The 19,076-nt window shown below is 38.9% G+C and overlaps 1 protein-coding gene and 1 long non-coding RNA gene across 3 annotated transcripts in view; one reads left to right on the forward strand and one right to left on the reverse strand.

Moving 5' to 3' along the window:
* Nucleotides 1-2,799, forward strand: part of LOC129552218 (uncharacterized) — a 41,209-nt gene extending 38,410 nt beyond the window's left edge. For both annotated transcript variants that reach the window (XR_016036642.1, XR_016036643.1), the window contains one exon: nt 2,286-2,799. This is a non-coding gene — a long non-coding RNA (uncharacterized LOC129552218). The remainder of the gene's footprint in view (nt 1-2,285) is intronic.
* PEX1 (peroxisomal biogenesis factor 1) overlaps nt 1-19,076 on the reverse strand; it is an 85,137-nt gene that overhangs the window by 25,384 nt on the left and 40,677 nt on the right. Inside the window, exons 11-20 of the mRNA XM_055420423.2 lie at nt 16,742-16,838; nt 15,110-15,280; nt 13,397-13,551; nt 9,545-9,734; nt 8,978-9,144; nt 6,915-7,049; nt 3,696-3,760; nt 1,291-1,433; nt 1,108-1,211; nt 158-334 (exon numbers count right to left, since the gene is read on the reverse strand). Of these exons, the coding sequence (XP_055276398.1) occupies nt 158-334; nt 1,108-1,211; nt 1,291-1,433; nt 3,696-3,760; nt 6,915-7,049; nt 8,978-9,144; nt 9,545-9,734; nt 13,397-13,551; nt 15,110-15,280; nt 16,742-16,838 (1,404 nt within the window). The remainder of the gene's footprint in view (nt 1-157; nt 335-1,107; nt 1,212-1,290; nt 1,434-3,695; nt 3,761-6,914; nt 7,050-8,977; nt 9,145-9,544; nt 9,735-13,396; nt 13,552-15,109; nt 15,281-16,741; nt 16,839-19,076) is intronic.

The following is a 19,076-nucleotide window of genomic DNA, read 5'->3' on the forward strand; positions in this document are numbered from 1 at the left end:
GCCAGTATCCCAATTATGGTACACTTGACTAAAGGCAAATTTCTATAAAGTTAAACTGAAGTTGTTCAAAAATAAATTTTTTTTTAAGGTTGAAACTGACACTGAGCTGCTCCTATCACCACGAGACACCACAGTGACGGTCTCCCCGGTGACTTACTTGGAGCCCACAGGACAGCAGTCTTCCGTGCAAGGCCTCTAACTGGGCACTGTAAAGCAGCGCTTTTAGATCAGCTCCCGTAAAGGAGTCAGTTACTGACGCCACGTGCGGAAGGTCCACATCATCTGCCAGAGGTAGAGACTCACTGAGAACGCTTAAAATTTCAAGACGTGACGCCTGAAGGGAGAAAAACTCATTGACTTAACATATAACATTAATATAATATTTTCAACTGTGCATCTTACAGGATTTTTCTTATACATTCACTTCATATATCTAATCAGTTTTACAAATCAGTTGAGCAATGTACCACCAGGCTACATCTATCCTCCTTGGTACTTTTTGTCTAACAGAAGGAACACAGGGAGGAAAATGAATGAAAATCAACATTCCCAACTATTCAGTGTAGATCATTTCTTAGTGCTTATCTTCCAGATTTGGGCAAAGTAGCCAAGAAATGTTTCAAAAAGAAAATTAAAATAATTGCTACATGTGATATACATTTATACCTCTGACTATTGATTTGTCTATTTCTTCACTTATCCATTTGTTTCTAAATTTGGGAACACAGGACTAGAGTGGTTAAAAGGCATATCTCTACATAACCAGCACGGATGCTTCCTATACTACTATGCTTGTTTCTGTATCAGTCTTAACCTGTTAAGATAACGAGGTGTGTGATCTCTGAACACAGGGAACATGGACATCAATACCTGGTTTCCCTCCCTTTTTTCCATCTGGCTAACACAAAGTTTTCAGATGGGAGTTTGCATGGGACGGCTGGGCCTAAGAAAGGCTTTGCATCTAATTCAGAATCTTTTCACGCTGTAAGAAAACAGTGACTAGGGCCTTTGCTGAAAACTGGTCTTCTAAGGACAACTGGCGTTACCTGGCAGAAGTAAAGTTTACAAGGACAGAGTGGAGCATTTGTAGGTATATGAAACTGTCACCTGATCAGGAGGAGGACAGAATACACATTTATCTAGTCGGCCGGGCCTGAGCAGGGCAGGGTCAATCAAGTCAGGGCGACTAGTAGCAGCCAGTACATAAACACCTGCAGGGAAAAGAAAAGACTTTACTAAATCCGGGGGGAATCTGGTATTAGAAGAGATTTCTGTATTCACGATTATTACCCTGCAAGCCTTCGACTCCATCCAGCTGAGTCAGCAACTGGTTAACCACACGATCTGTAACCCCTGTGTTATCGTGGCCGCGTCGAGGGGCAATGGATTCAAACTCATCAAAGAAAAGGATGCAGGGCTTTGCGGCCTGTGCTCTGGGGAAACAAACAGTATCTCATAGTTGAATAGGGCCTCCGAGTTTTCGATTTCATATATATATATATCTATATCTGTATACACATATATGTATTTAATTCTTCACAACAAACCCTTAAAAAGGGTAATTATCCTTGCTTTTAGTAAACTAGGTCTTAGAGAAATCAGGGAAGATCTGTGCCTTCTGGACTAGTCTTATTCATTAAGTTAAAAGCTTCTTTGATCCTTATTACAAGTAAACTCTTTTTAATATGCACTTCTTTTGTGCAATGTCGCTTCATGTCTTCTGTGAATTGAAAATTCGGCACGCTTATTATGTTACCTGCTTTTTAATTAATACAAAGTTAGTCAATTAACAAAACTAAACAAAGTTCAAGTTAGAAAAAAATCTATGGGATTAAAATTATTTTATAGAGAACCTTACAAAATAAAATGAAAATAAACCTCATCTCTGGTAAAAGAACAGACTAGAGATCTAAAGAATTGCCCTTAACACAAAATAACCGTCAGGTTGCTTAAAAAAACAAAAACTTTATTAAATACATGGCAAGTAAGATAAATCTGGCACCGACAACAGACTGGACTCCCTGTGCCTTAAATGTCTGGCAAAACTCTCTTAAAAAACCAAAGACGTCTGATGTTTGACTTGTGCAAGAATTTTTAACTAGCGACTCATTTTTTCCCTACAGGTACAAGAATATTCAGATTTTGTTTCTTCTTTGCTTGACTTTGGTCAAATATATTTTGTCTATGTTGCATTATTTCAAATATACTGGCATAAAATTTATACTATTATTTCATAATATTCTCTTATTATCTTTTTCATTGCTGGGACTTGGTCTGGTGGCAAGTGGAAGTGTTCCGGTTCTCCAGTCTGAAAGTGAAAATGTTAGTCGCTCAGGCATGTCCAACTCTTTGCAACGCTATGGACTGTAGCCAGGCTCCTCTGTCTATGGAACTCTTCAGGCAAGAAGACTAAAATCGGTTGTCATGTGCTTCTCCAGGGGATCTTCCCAAACCAGGGACCAAACCTGCATCTCCTGCATTACAGACAGATTCTTTACTGTCTGAGCCACCAGGGAAGCCCAACTAAATGTATTGGGAGGGGCAGCCTTATCCTTTATTTTAATTTGTTTTAAAATGAGAACAGAGTCCACATTACATTATTTCTTTGAAACTTACTACAACTGCTATGTATGGCTTAACATATGGCCAGTTTTCAAAAATGTTCCAGGTGTGCTTAAAAAGAAAGTGTATTCCCCAATTGTTGGGCACATGTTCTAAATATCCTTATATCAATCTCGCCAAATATGTTGTTTAAATCTTCTAAATTTTTACTTTTCTTTTTATTAAATTAATAACTGAGACCTGTGTAGGCACATGTTCTAAATATCCTTATATCAATCTTGCCGAATATGTTGTTTAAATCTTCTAAATTTTTACTTTTTTTCTTTACTATTTTTAAATTAATAACTGAGAACTGTGTTAAAATTTTCCACTATGAAGATAGATCTGTCAGTTTCTCTTTGGAGCTCTATACATTTTCGCCTTAAATATTTTGAAATTACAGTATTAGATACAATTTTATAACTGCAATATTATTCTGGTAAATTGAACTGCTGGTCAGTATGTGGTTGACTGTCTTTCTCTGTAATAAGGACTTCCTGGTAATATTCTTTTCTTAAATTGGGTGGTAGAAATAAGAGTTCATTTTATTATTCTTTAAAATATATAGATATGTTATATATATTCTAACTGCATATTTTATAATAAAATTTTAGTAAAAGAACAAAGTGGCTTTTTCATTTATAAGCTTTCTGTAATTCTATCACATTTAAGCATTATTTTCACTCTTAAAATTAGCTTCTGTATTCACATGTATTTTTAAATAAATGCAGTAATAATTATACTCCATTTTAATTAAGTTGACCACATGGAATCTTATAAGAGATAAAACTAGTAATTATGTGCTTCATATACTTTGAGCATCTATGAATAACCAATAATGATTTCACTTTCAACATTTCAGAAATATTTCTATTATAAATATAAAACCAAATAATTTCTAAAGTTTAGTATGAAAAATGTTGTATATTTAAGTATTATTTGGTAAAACAGTGAAATTTTGTTCTCCAGCTTATTAATAACCTACATTAAATCACAGGTTTCAAAAATCAGATTTTTAAAAAAAAGAAGATCAACAAGTATTGACTGATAAATAACCACAGAGTTAGTTAAAAAAATATTCACAGGGTACTAACCTAATAAAGACATCCCGAACAGCTTGTTCACTTGCTCCAATATATTTGCTGAGTAACTCTGGTCCCTGTTAGGTAAAATAAAATGAAATTATAATGAATTCAAAACTATCTAAAAACAAAGTATCATTTTTGTCCATGGCTAAGTCTAAATGTAATAATAGAAAATGTTTAATTAAATGGATTTCTCCAAAATACATTTAAAAAATTAACGTGAGTGGAATAAATATCATACAAGTTCTATACCTGATGTTTCCTTTGCCTAGAACATTTGTTCCCCGAGTCTCATGGCTTCTTGATTCATTTCACTCAGATCTCTGACAAAATGTCACATCCCCAGAAAGGCCTTGTCTGACAACCCCATCTACAATCCACTCCAGTTACTTTACATCTTTCCTTGACTATCTTCCTACACAGTATCCATGACCACCTGACAGTGTATTATACGGTAAATGTGTCTGTTTATTGTCTTTCTCCAGTAATAGAAAATAAGCTCAGAAAAGGCAGCTTTATTATCGAATCCAATATCAGTGCCTGCTACATAAGTGCTGAATAATTCATTTAGTAAAGAAATGAATGGTTTAAAAAGGGCAACTGTTCCATCTTTCTCAAATCTTTGGAGACTCCAAAAAGCATGTAATGAGACATGAATTTCTTTAATCAGTATCTTCAATTACTGAAACCAATTTTTTTGTTCAATAAATAGATATGTTATTTGAAGAATATATTGTTTTTCCTAAAAGTCAACTGAAAAAAACTTTCAAAACAAGCTTTACTACATATAAAAAAATCAATAATAAGGACAGTTTTTCCTTAAATTGGGATATTTATTTACTTAAATTGGGATATTTAAAAAAACTGAATAAAGCCCTAACATGGTCTCCAATGACAAATCATTACCATGAAAAGACCAAATATGATCAGGATATGTGACCAAATTGAAGAATTTCTAATATTCAGCCATCATTTGATATATATTAATATACTAGTATGTAATTATATTTTCTCAACATAGAGAACTATAAAGGATGAAATAAGAAATAACTAAGGCAACACACTGGTGTCAGTGCAAGGCCTGCTTCTGAGGCACACCTCCTAGGACCCACCCTGACCGACAGCCTCAGCTTTCTACTGAAACCTATGTACTGAGAGCTCATCCCAACTGTGATTTGAAGATTTACTAAAGGGGAGAGATAAGATTCCTCCTTAATGGAACAATCCAAAATACAAAAATATTTGCAAGTGTTAATCTTGAAAATATGTTAGAAAAAAAATAATAAAGCTACATTCTAGTGACAAGTAAAAAAGAAAGAATATGATTATTATTCTCCATCAATGCCAGGATACTCACGTGACCAGCTCACAAAAACTGATGTGATAAAGAGGACAGACATAACACAATTGCAAATTACTAAACTGGCTTTCAGATTATTAATCAATTTTGAATAAGACTACAATATAGGGTTTTCCCTCTCTCTTTCTGAAGTTCACTTTACATTAAAAGACCTATTTAGTAACTGTTTTCACTAACAAGAAATCCAAAGAAACATTTCACATTTATGAAATAGAGCAGAAAGTGTAAACAGCATTCAGTGTTTATTGCTGTGAACCATTACCGAGGCAGCACACACCCCCAGTAGCAGGAGTGACGCACCAAGCTTCTTCCCAAGCTTTCTGTCACAGTTGGAACTGCGTCTGTGAGCAGCTGTGCTTTTACCTCAGTTTACTTTGTTCATCCATTAACAGGATGTGTCTGATTGTTAGTTTGCTTTATACCATTTTGGTTTACGGAAATGTTTCACAGAAACACCCTACTTCCAGACGGTGGGGGAAAATTTGCTTATGATTCCTTTGCCTTGAAATGTAATTGCTCTTTGGCAAATACACATGGCTGAGGCGCTGAAACTTTACAAATAAGACATCACATTCCAGACCACAATGACACACCAGTGGTGGAGTGAGAAGCATTACTCAAAATGATCCGCTACATGCACAGTGAAGTCTGACTCTTTGCAGCCCCATGGACTGTAGCCTGTCAGGTTCCACTGCCCATGGAATTTTCCAGGCAAGAATACTGGAGTGGGGTGCCATTTCCTTCTCCAAGGGGTCTTCCAGACCCAGGGATCAATCCAGAGTCTCTTTAGTCTCACACATTGGCAGGCAGTCTTGACCACTAGCGCCAGCCGGTGGCTACCTGGTGATCTGCTGGCATGTCCTTTTAAGTACTATACTCACCCTACATCTGAGAAAACTTAAACTTGGTGTGATGCAGCAAGGGTGAAATATAGACAACAAACAATAGAAACATAAAAATTTCACCTTCTGCCTTAGAGTGGTCTCCAGGCCCTAGTCTTCTAGCTTTTCTTCCCCCTTCAAGTTTGCTCTTTTATCTGAATATTTATACACTGTCACCTTAAGCAAAAACATATTAATAATAAGCCCTACAAAAGAGAGATGCCTCATTATTCAATTTCCCACGCAGTTTAACGGACTTATCACTGCTTCTACTACTAACAGTTTTCCAGATATGAGACTAACCCACTATCAAGAAACAAATGGGGTTGGCGAGGATATGGAAAAACAGGTACACTCACTCTCACGCTGCTATACATGTCAACGGTAGAGTCACTATGAAAAAAGTTTGGTGGTTCCTCAAAAAGATACACACAGAATTACCATATGAGTGATTATATATATATTTATACTCTGGGGCATATATGTATTCCAGAGAACTGAAAGCATATGTCCACACAAAAATTTATGTACAAATGTTTACAGTGGCATTATTCATAACAGCTAAGAAGTGGGCACAACCCAGAGGTTCACCAAACTATGCCATATCCACAACAACTTAAAAAAGACTGAATATCATCCAGCCATAAACAGTCCTGAAGTACTGAGGCATGTGTTACAACTTGGATGAACCCTGAAAACATTATGCTACGTGAAAGAAGTCAGACACAAAAGGTGACATGCTGCATGACTCCTTTTCTATGAAATATCTAGAACAGGCAAATCCAGAGGGACAGAAAGCAGACTGGTGACTACCAGGGGATTGGGGCGGGGGATGGAGAATGTGATGAAAAAGTTTTGCAACTAGAGAGGTGGTGGCTACACAGCACTGTGAATGCACTAAATACCAATGAAATGTACACTTTAAAATAATTATGTAAATTTTGCCTCAATTAAAAAAAAAAGAAAAAAGATAAACGCCAAACATACCTTGACACTAATAAAGTTCATTCCACTTTCCCGTGCAATTACTCCAGCTAGTAAGGTTTTTCCTGTTCCAGGAGGACCATACAACAGTACTCCTGTCCTCTGTCGTATGGGCAAGTTGGCAAATAATTCCGGGTACTGAAAAATACAAAAATATGACAAAGAGCTCAACTCTAAAACAAATGACTGAGCAGCTAAAGATCGGTGTACAGAAAAAAAGTCCTTGGATGGTAACAACTGCCATCTCGGTACCAGTGCAATGACAGAAAAAAACATTCCTACTTAAAATAATAAATGAACTCAAAGGAACTAACACAGATTTTTCCCATTGGACCATGGAATACATTACACATAAAATGAATATAAATGGATCTGAACTTCTCTCCACTTTTCCTGTTTTTTCCGATCAAACATTACAATAGTACTAGATTAAGAAAATAAGTATACTGCCCTCAACTTGTATGGCTCATGGGGCAAGCTATGACTGCTGCACCTATTCAAATATACTCAATCAAGGAAAGAAAATAATAAAGAAGCATGTGAAATGATAATAGTAAAATCCCCCAGGAGATTCCATGCTGAACAAGTTAATTTAACTGCTCTATTTTACCCTCTAAACCATCAGCTTCTCAGCAAGAAAACTTTCTGAACAGGTTTCAAAACTTTTTGAACAGCAAGAAAACTGTCTGGCTCTGTCAGCAACCACCTGGTCTCCTCTGGGCAGCATGTGAGCTTGTGTTCAGTTGTGTTCAACTCTGTGAGACCCCGAGGACTACAGCCCACCAGGTTCCTCTGTCCACAGGATTCTCCAGGCAAGAGTACTGGATGGGCTGCCATTCTTCTCCAGGGGCTCTTCCTGACCCAGGGATTGAGTCCATGTCTCCTGCACTTCAGGTGGATTTTTTAACTCCTGAGCCATTGGAGAAGCCCACTGGGTCTCCTCTATTGGGTGCGTCTATTTAGTCCCATATATTGACAAAATTCCAACCTCATCTTGACCTCCATTCTAATTTGAAGGACGTCCCAAAGTCAGCATTCATGCAGATGGCCTCACATACCTGGACACTGACGCTGGTGCCCAGACCCAGCCTTCGGGTCATGATCCTGCAGGCCACGCCCCACGCCCATGTCCTTCCACACAGGCATCAACCTCCAGTCATGGGCGGTGCTCAATACGTCCCAGTCCCCACCAGACAGTTCCCAGGACTTACACGTAAAGAAATGGGTAAGGCCCTCAGTTATCTCTTTGGTTGGGTCCCTGATCTCATGCAAAGATCCTTCTCTCTCAGGTTTCTCATCACAACCACCTTCTAGATTCTACTTCTGATCTAAAGAACGGTCAGCCTGTTTGGTGCTGCCTGCTAACTGCCTTTCTACACGGTCACCCAAAATCTGGCTTAATCCATCAGTTCTGTGGACCTCAATGACTCTCCCACCTTCTAGTTTATTTCTGTTTCTGCTCAATTGTAGCTGATGGCTCATATGCTTCAGTGAAATTTGAATTATTCAAGAAAAATCCAAGAACTCTGAAATTCACATCAAACTGTATTTTTACTACAGGACTTCCCTGGTGGCACAGTGGATGAGAATCCGCCAGCCAATGCAGAGGACGTGGGTTTGATCCCTGGTCCAGGAAGATTCCACATGCCTTGGCGCAACTAAGCCCACGTGCCACAACTGCTGAAGCCCGTGTGCCCTACAGAGCCTGTGCTCCACAACACCACCGCACTGCAACGAGCAGCTCACGCACCGCAATGAGCACCAGGCCCTGCTCAGTGCAACTAGAGAAAACCCCCACACAGCAAGGAAGACCCAGTGCAGCCAAAAATAAAAAAAGAGAATTAAAATAATTTATTCACTGTAAATATCACCCCAGCTTTATCGGCAAGGACTGTATCAAATACTTTAAAAATCTGTTCAAGTGCCCAAAATAGGACAGGACATTTATTTGGTAACAATAAATTCTTGTTGGGTCAAATGAGACTGGGCAAGCCAATACATACAGCCAGCGCCAATGATTCAGGGGTTTCACAGGAAGCAGGTAGTACTCAATTTTTTTTAAGTACCTTGGCTGGTAACTGGATAGTATCCACTAGTATCTGCCGAACTTCATGTAGTCCACCGATCTTATCCCAACCCAGGTCCCTAGGTTTATGTAGGTTGACATTTCGCAGAGACACAGGAATAAATCCTCGGAGCGCCTTTTGGAAGTCCAATGTTGTTAAAACTAATTCTGTTTTAAAATAAACACAACTTCTTTTGGTAGTCGTATCTATATATGAATTCCCATACAGTTGACTCCCTTACCCAGCCTGCCCTCCCCTCTAGTAACCACCACTCTGTTCTTCATATCTACATATTTATGTTTGGTTTGTTCTGTTCATTTACTTTGTTTTTTATGTTCCACATGAATAGAATCATGTGGTATTTGTCTTTCCCCATCTGATTTCACTTAGCCAATCTTAACTCAGTTAAAAAAAATGCGGTCAACTTAGCTGGAAATGCCCATTTTCTACTCAACTACCTGCTTATTGAATGCTAACATGGAATATATTTAATTCTTACCTTACTACAATTACATTTCTCCACAAGGAAGGAAGGAACCAAATTTTGGTTTCAGCAATTAAACGTACCTTCCCTGGTGTACATATTCTGATGAGAGAGACGAGAATGTATGGCTCGATCCACAAGCATGGTAAAATCTCTAGCCACAAACCCTTCGGTTTCTTTAGCTATACGCTGCAGATCAAGACCGGTGAACCTCTTCATGTCACAGTCCAGTTTATTTTTTATTACAGTATGCAGAATTTCACATCTTTGATCCTAAGGAAAAACACACTAAATTCGAATTTATAATTTTACTTGAGTACAAACTTTTGTACACATATTTTGAGGAAAATCCGGTTGCCATAATCTGCAGGGACAGAGAGCAGACTGTGTTTGCTGCAGACAGACTCGGGGAGGGGTGACTGCAAAGGGGCACCAAGGAAACACCTGGGAGGGATGTAAACGTTTGCTGCCCTAACTGTGGTGATGGTTTCATGGTATATACGTATGTTAAAACTGATCAAACTGTACACTTTAACTTTTCATTTTTTGGTTGCAATGTGTGGCTTGCAGGATCTCAGTTCCCCAACCAGTGGCTGAACCTGGGCCACAGCAGTGAAAGGGCTGAATCCTAACCACTATGCCACCAGGAAACTCCCAAATTGTACACTTTAAATAGTGAGTTTGTTGTCTTCATTTTTTTTATACCTTAATAAAGCTGCAAAAAGAATTACATTGACAAATGACTGCTCTTTCTTTCTCCAGTAAAAGGGTTTTGTTTTGGCTCCTTTAAGAGTATTTTGTTGTTGTTATTCCCATAAAACATAATTCTAAAAACATTTAGTGGCCGATATTGCTATGTTCTGTTATGCTTAGTAACAGGTATATTTTTATCCTTTTCCTTCAGCTTTGAGATATAATTGACAAAATTATAAGATATTTAAAGTGTACAATGTGATGGTTTTTTTTTTAAAGTAAACTTTTTATCTTGTATTGGGGTATAGCTGATTAACAAGACAATGCTGTAATAGTTTCAAGTGAGCAGTGAAGGGACTCAGGCATACATACACATGTATCCATTCTCCCCAAACTCCCCTCCCATCCAGGCTGCCACTCACATTGAGCAGGTTCCCTGTGCTATACAATAGGTCCTTGTTGGTCACCCATTTAAAATATAGCACCGTGTACATGTCCACCCCAAACACCCTAACTACAATAACAGTTAATTAGCATAGGGTCTGAGTATTTTAGTGAAGACGCTAGGTAAGAATTTTAAACAGAAAGTTAAAACACGGCTGCCTGTCTGGACACATTCTTGGAGTGTACTGCCACTAAAACCATCAGGATCGTAAGCCCCCAAAGGAGATGATGGGTTGCATGTGCCTATATATATTTGGCCTTTGTCACGCTTCTGGCACAGAGTTCCTAAAACTCTTAAAACGCCCTAAATGATAAGAGTGATAAATGTGTCTTGACATTCCTAACAAACTCCTTTCAGCCACATCTGAGTCTATGTTAACGAGATGACTTCTGGAGCGCACCTGAGTGAGGGGGGTTGGCTGCCACAGTAACCTCCCTAGGCTAGAGAACTGAAACTTTCAGTCCCAACCTAATTTCCCAGGAGGGAGAGGGGCTGGAGCCTGAGTCAATGCCAATGATTTGATTAACGATACCTATGTAATAGAACTCCCATAAAACCCCAAAAGGACAGGGTCTGCAGAGCTCCCAGGCTGGAGAAGGGCTTCCCTGGTGGCTCAGACAGTAAAGAATCCACCTGCAGTGCAGGAGACCTGGGTTCGGTCCCTGAGTTGGAAAGATCCCCAGGAGAAGGAAATGGCAACCTACTCCAGCATTCTTGCCTGGAGAATTCCAGACAGAGGAGCCTGGTGGGCTACAGTTCATGCGCTTGCAACTAGTTAGACACGACTGAGCCAGGAGCACTTTCACTTTCAGGCTGGAGAACCGAACACTTGCACTTGTCACCAGACCAAGTCCCAAACTCCACAAAGACAGAAGCTCTTTAGCTCCCAGTCTCATCCACCTGACTGTTGATTTGTATCTGTTCATATTCTTTGTAACAAACTGGTAATCCACTGAGTAAACTAGTTTCCCAAGTTCTCTGACTGGCTATTGAAAATTAACTGATCCCAAAGAGGGAGTCATGGGAAAATCTGACGGAAAACAAGTCAGAAGCACGGGTAACACTGGTATCTGATGTGGAGGGCAGTCTTGTGGGACTGAGCCCTTAACCCGTGAAATCTGACGCTATCTCTGGGTAGTGTCAGAATCAGGCTGAACTGTAGGACATCCAGCTGGTCTCCAAGAATTGCTTGGTGGTGTGGGGAACAAACCCTACATACTGGAAACGGATGTCAGAATCATAGTGGGTACAGAATATTAGTGCTGTTAAAAAAAAAAAAAGTTTAGGTAGTCACATTTTTAAAGGAAGAAATTCTTAAAGGTAAATATATGAGGTAGTGAATGTGTTAAGTAACTTGACTGTGGTAAATATTCCACAATGTATATCAAATCACTGCTGTACACTTTCAGTTCAGTTCAGTTCAGTTCAGTCACTCAGTCGTATCAGACTCTTTTCGACCCCATGAATCACAGCACGCCAGGCCTCCCTGTCCATCACCAACTCCCGGAGTTCACCCAAACCCACCTCCATTGAGTCGGTGATGCCATCCAGCCATCTCATTCTCTGTCGTCCCCTTCTCCTCCTGTCCCCAATCCCTCCCAACATCACAATCTTTTCCAGTGAGTCAACTCTTCACATGAGGTGGCCAAAGTATTGGAGCTGTACACTTTAAATATATATAATTGTTCTTGTCAACTATATCTCACTAAATCTAAAAAGAATTGTAATTTCCATAGTGTATTTACAGATTTTACTGATACGGAATGAAGCAGTTCAGAATTTTTAGGGTTTTTTGTTTCTTTTTAAATGGAATAAAAAAAAAACTTTAATAAGAAAAAAAGAAATGTTATTTTTTTTTGATTATCTCCAGAAATCATTTACTAATTTAGTCTTTTTTCATAGTGTAACCCATCATTTTGTTGTACTTTTTTTTTTTAATTTTAATAGTTTCAATCCATTCTCCCAAATTATCCCACCCTCGCCCTCTCCCACAGAGTCCAAAAGACTGCTCCACACATCCAAGTCTCTGTTGTTGTCTCGTATACAGGGTTATCGTTATCCTCTTGCTATATTCCATATATGTGTGTTAATATACTATATTGGTGTTTTTGTTTCTGGCTTACTTCGCTTTGTATAATAGGCTCCAGTTTCGTCCACCTCATTAGAACTAATTCAAATGTATTCTTTTTAATCGCTGAATAGTACTCCATTGTGCAAATGTACCACAGCTTTCTTATCCATTTGTCTGTGGATGGACATCCACAGTTTTTCCTTAAAAAACTGGAAATACAACTGCCATACGACCCAGCAATCCCACTCCTGGGCATACACACCGAGGAAACCAGAATTGAAAGAGACACATGTACCAATGTTCATCGCAGCATTGTTTATAATAGCCAGGACATGGAAGCAACCTAGAAATGTTATTTTCAAAAAAGATATTTCCTTGGAAAGTACTTGGTAATATTTCAGATGGTTACAGATGAAAATTTCATATCTAAGGGACTGGGGGCAGGAGGAGAAGGGGACGACAGAGAATGAGATGGCTGGATGGCATCACCGACTCGATGGACATGAGTTTGAGTGAACTCTGGGAGTTGGTGATGGACAGGGAGGCCTGGCGTGCTGTGATTCATGGGGTCGCAAAGAGTCGGACATGACTGAGCAACTGAACTCAACTGAAGATCACTAACATAAGCATTACATTTTAATCAAAGTTATACATCATTAATAAAATTGATAAATAACTTACATAAAAGGGGACACATTTCAACAATCTTCATAAGTAGTAAGTTACCTGGTCAGGAGGTTGAATATGTTGGATACACTGAAATATGTGGATTCCTTGAGCAGAAACAAGCAAAGGATGTAAAGAATGTTGCGACTGGCTTGTAGCAATCAGTGCAACCAAACTTCCCATGGAAATCAATTCTTTCACCACATCATTCAAAGCTGGAATTAAGCAACATGGTGTAAAAGTTTATTATATAAAAGTGAAATTTTAAAATCATACACTAATTAAAAATAATAACCTAAAGTCGAGCTTTAGAGTAGAGTATGCATGGTATGGCTCCTCTTTACCTAGTTTATCTAGACCGAGGACCTAGTATCGGCCAGGTTCCAGGTACTCTAATAGAGGCAAAGGAAGCAATGTAAATGCTGTGTGCTCAGAACCAGGCTTAGTGAGGTTGGCTCTTACTAGGTAAACTTCTGGATCTTAATAGGTAAATGAAAAGGAGTCTCTGAAATAAGTATTATAGAAGGATGATAAACTTTCATATTGTGTTCTATTGAGCAAGAAAAATACAGCTTATATACCTATGAGATTCTGGAGAATCTCTTTCTAAAGAGATTCTGGACAATCTCTTTCTACCCTAGCTCAAGAAAGGTTTAGTATGAGGTAAGAAATGAAACAGGCATTAATAACATATATCTGATCCTGACCTAGAAATCTGCAGCATTCCCTCAAACATGAGACTAGCAAGTCTTTCAGACACTACAAGATTCCAAATGTGAAATTAACACTAATTTATGGTAATCCAGCCATTATGGTTGCATTCTGTATTCATCGCTTAAGAACCCTGATGCAGCTGAATACTGTCAAATCCTCCAACTCCTGATCCCATCCTCTCCTAGAACCCTAAGCTCCACTGGAATTTCTTGGACTCCTGCACCTTTGCCGGTGGATCACACTGCCTTTGTGCCTTCATTAGCCTGAAGCTGCTCCGTGCCAATTTCTACTCCTCCACTGAAACTCATCTCAGATATGAACTACTCTCAGAAACCTTCCCTGATAACTTCTTACCCAACCACCTCCAGTTTAGTATATGTGCTCCTATCACACCCTGCACACACTTCCAGCAGAACATACCCTACCCACCTCCTAGTTGTGTCTTCCTGGTCAAATTACATCACCTTGAATTTCCATTTACTCACCTGCAAAACCAGGAGAGTATATGCATGGGGAGTACAAAGCAACCCCTCACAGTCAACACATGGTAGCTATCATAACTATGAGTCTTCTGTACTATCTGTTTACTTTTATTTCCTCTCCAAGACTCTGAGACTACAGACTGTGCACAAGCAACAGAGAAGTATTTGTCAAATGAGCAAAACAAGAGTAAAGCTGTACGGTTCAGCTACTTCTAATAAGTGGAGAAGGGAGAACTTGCTTGGTGTCTTAGATGGTAAAGAATCTGCCTGCAATGTGGGAGACCTGGGCTCAATCCCTGGGTTGGGAAGATCCCCTGAAGAAGGGAATGGCTACCCACTCCAGAGAAGAATAGGGCCCCAAAGACTAATGATGGGGTTGGAGAATGTTCACACTGCTCTATGGATCTTGCTAATACAGGATAACTACACAATTATACAATGCTCCCAGAGGCCTCAAAAGCAACACATTACATAGCACATATTCTGTTCTCTGAAGAGCACAGATTTACTACTAACACTAACAACGCTGACTGATAAAGGAAAAGGCCTGCAGCCAGTGAGTGGCCGTGTGCATTACCGTGGGCGAGCCGCTGGCTCTGAATGGCCTCCGGACTGTGCTCGTGTTCTGGGAGAGCAGAGCGCCCAATGATGAGGTCCAGGTCATCCAAAAGAACAACAGAAGGCTGCCGCCACAGCGCCTCCGAGAAAGCTGCCCCTAGGGTCTTCTGTATGTTTTCAAGCCTTTTTCCTTAACACAGAAGATATAAAATGGTTTTAACGTCATTTGAAGGCTGGGAAAGTTCAGGCTGCCCTTGAAAGCATTAGAAAAGCTCAATATTGATTTGACTATGCAAATTTAATCCATACAGTATTTTGTTAATATACCAAACACTAAAACTGTTAGTCATTAACACAGTTTAATTAATATAGCTTCAAAGGACTCAGTAAAGTACTGAATTTTAAAACTGAAAGACTATGCTACTATAATTTCTATAAATTATGCATTTGTTTATTCCATGGAGAATTTCAGATCCCTATTTATAACAAAACAGTAAAACAAAAACAGGATGTGGGAAAATATAAATGAAAGTAAGGGGTCAAGAATCAGATAAAAGCAAACACAAATGTAGCTGCTGCAAGATCCTAGAATTGCTAAATTACTAATTTGACTTCCATCTTCATGGTGAATTATAAACTTTTCATTTTCAAAGATTAGAGAACATACCAGTTCATAAGAAAGGTCAAAAGTTCCTGCTACTTCAATCTTAAAATTTTCACATGAGGCTGCAAGCAAGACTCTAAGAGAAGGACAAGGTCGCTAAAAACCACATTTATAGAATATGAAGTAATGGGTTTTCAAAGGCTATTTCTTAGTTTCTTACTATATACTAGATTAATAAACAGAATATAATGACTAGTTGTTAGTAGGAGTGGTAGCAAGGGGAGAAAAAATTAACTACTCAGTAAAATTTTGCCGATTCTTAAACAACCGGATAATAACGTTACAGACTTTCAGAAGTATAAGTGTACAGTTGACCCTTGAACAACATAGGTTTGAACTGTGCAAGTATACTTATATATATGTGGATTTTTTTCAACAGGAAATACTACAATACTATACCATCCAAGGTTGGTTGAATCCGTGGATATAGCGGACTCACATGTTCAGAGGACTGCCTATAAGTCATATGAAGATTTTTGCCTTAATGGAGGATTGGTACCCCTAACACACGCGCTATTCAATAGTCAGCTGTGAATGGTAAATTGTAAATTTCCTCTCTGCTGTCTACAGCCACCCACTTTCCCTCCCCTGAAGCAGTCACCCGACTAGTTCCCCAAAGCAATTCAGAAGTAATCTATACTTCTGTTTAGAGTTCTAATCACAATCTAATATACTCAATTAGAGTATATTCTAAATATTAATTTTCTCAGAGTTGTGCAAATTGGCATTTTTTAGGAGTATTGTCTACAAAGAGTTTTGACTAGGAAAAAAAAAAGCCTCCAGCAAATATGGGGAGTTTTAAGATTTTTATTAAAAACATTAGAATGCCAAAGATCTAAAATTTCTAAGTAATTTTAATGACCAAATAGGACAAACAGAAAAATTAAATAAAGATTAGCTATTTGTATTTATTAATTAACAGCATTAAATGGTAACATTTCTTTCTACAAAAAAAGACATTTATGTAGAGTATTACCATATTCATACCTCGTAAAGCTTTACAGTCAATTATTTCCACATGGGCATCCAATATGTCAAATGCTTCTTTACAGATTGCCTTTGCTAAAGTTGATTTTCCACTTCCCTAGAAAATATATGTGTCATCAGTTCAGTTCAGTCGCTCAGTAGTGTCCAACTCTCTGCGACCCCATGAATCACAGCACGCCAGGCCTCCCTGTCCATCACCAACTCCCGGAGTTCACTCAAACTCATGTCCATCGAATCGGTGATGCCATCCAGCCATAACTGTGTCATAAGAACTCTCAATGTATTCAGTCCCAGAAATAGCCCTTGTCGCTGTGGTAATCACCAAGATTCAGCCTCATCAATCAAGTATATACTACACAATGCTACGTAACACCTACAGCTCAATAAAATTGGGGAAAAAGAAGAAAAATCCACATCCCTAATTTAAAAATAACATTTAAAAAATACAAGATAGCTATAAATACTTAGTAGAGAGAAAGGTTAAAAAAAATCTGTAATCACCCCACCTCACAAAATTACTGTCCACTGTTTTGCCATATCTTCCTTTCAGACACTCCATACACATTTTATGCAAATTTACTAAGATGGGATTATAGTATTCCTGAGGGTTTACAATAAATCACTGTCCTCTTTATCAATAGACATAGAAGTATATCAGCCCCCTAGTACAATGCCACTCTGAGGATGTACTGGACCATAATGTGCTTATCAAAACCCTTCCTGATGTATATTTAACAGAGTTCTGCCAAGAGAATGCACTGGTCATAGCAAACACCCTCTTCCAACAACCCAAGAGAAGACTCTACACATGGGCATCACCAGATGGTCAACACCGAAATCAGATTGATTATATCCTTTGCAGCCAAAGATGGAGAAGCTCTATACAGTCAGCAAAAATAAGACCAGGAGCTGACTGTAGCTCAGATCATGAACTCCTTATTGCCAAATTCAGACTGAAATTGAAGAAAGTGGGGAAAACCACTAGACCATTCAGATATGACCTAAATCAAATTCCTTATGATTATACAGTGGAAGTGAGAAATAGATTTAAGGGACTAGATCTGATAGGCAGAGTGCCTAATGAACTCTGGATGGAAGTTCGTGACACTGTGCAGGAGACAGGAATCAAGACCATTTCCATGGAAAAGAAATGCAAAAAAGCAAAATGACTGCCTGAGGAGGCCTTACAAATAGCTGTGAAAAGAAGAGAAGCGAAAAGCAAAGGAGAAAAGGAAAGATATACCCATTTGAATGCAGAGTTCCAAAGAATAGCAAGGAGAGATAAGAAAGCCTTCCTCAGCGATCAGTGCAAAGAAATAGAGGAAAACAATAGAATGGGAAAGACTAGAGATCTCTTCAAGAAAATTAGAGATAACAAGGGAACATTCCATGCAAAGATGGGCTCGATAAAGGACAGAAATGGTATGGACCTAACAGAAGTAGAAGATATTAAGAAGAGGTGGCAAGAATACACAGAAGAACTGCACAAAAGAGATCTTCATGACCCAGATAATCACGATGGTGTGATCACTCACCTAGAGCCAGACATCCTGGAATGTGAAGTCAAGTGGGCCTTAGGAAGCATCACTATGAACAAAGCTAGTGGAGGTGATGGAATTCCAGTTGAGCTATTTCAAACCTTGAAAGATGATGCTGTGAAAGTGCTGCACTCAATATGCAGCAAATTTAGAAAATTCATCAGTGGCCACAGAAATGGAAAAGGTCCGTTTTCATTCCAATCCCAAAGAAAGGCAAGGCCAAAGAATGCTCAAACTACCACACAATTGCACTCATCTCACATGCTAGTAAAGTCATGCTCAAAATTCTCCAAGCCAGGCTTCAGCAATAAGTAAACTGTGAACTTCCAGATGTTCAAGCTGGTTTTAGAAAAGGCAGAGGCACCAGAGATCAAATTGCCAACATCCGCTGGATCATGGAAAAAGCAAGAGAGTTCCAGAAAAACATCTATTTCTGCATTATTGACCTTGCCAAAGCCTTCGACTGTATAGGTCACAATAAACTGTGGAAAATTCTGAAAAGAGATGGGAATACCAGACCACCTGACCTGCCTCTATAGAGAAACCTGTATACAGGTCAGGAAGCAACAGTTAGAAGTGGACATGGACCAACAGACTGGTTCCAAATAGGAAAAGGAGTACATCAAGGCTGTATGTTGTCACCCTGCTTATTTAACTTTTATGCAGAGTACATCACAAGAAACGCTGGGCTGGAGGAAGCACAAGCTAGAATCAAGATTGCCTGGAGAAATATCAACAACCTCAGATATGCATGCAGGTGACACCACCCTTTTGGCAGAAAGTGAAGAGGAACTAAA

The sequence above is a fragment of the Moschus berezovskii genome, chromosome 3 (genome assembly GCF_049115385.1).
Source record: "Moschus berezovskii isolate FMDL1 chromosome 3, NW_MosBer_1.0, whole genome shotgun sequence".
Taxonomy (NCBI): domain Eukaryota; kingdom Metazoa; phylum Chordata; class Mammalia; order Artiodactyla; family Moschidae; genus Moschus; species Moschus berezovskii.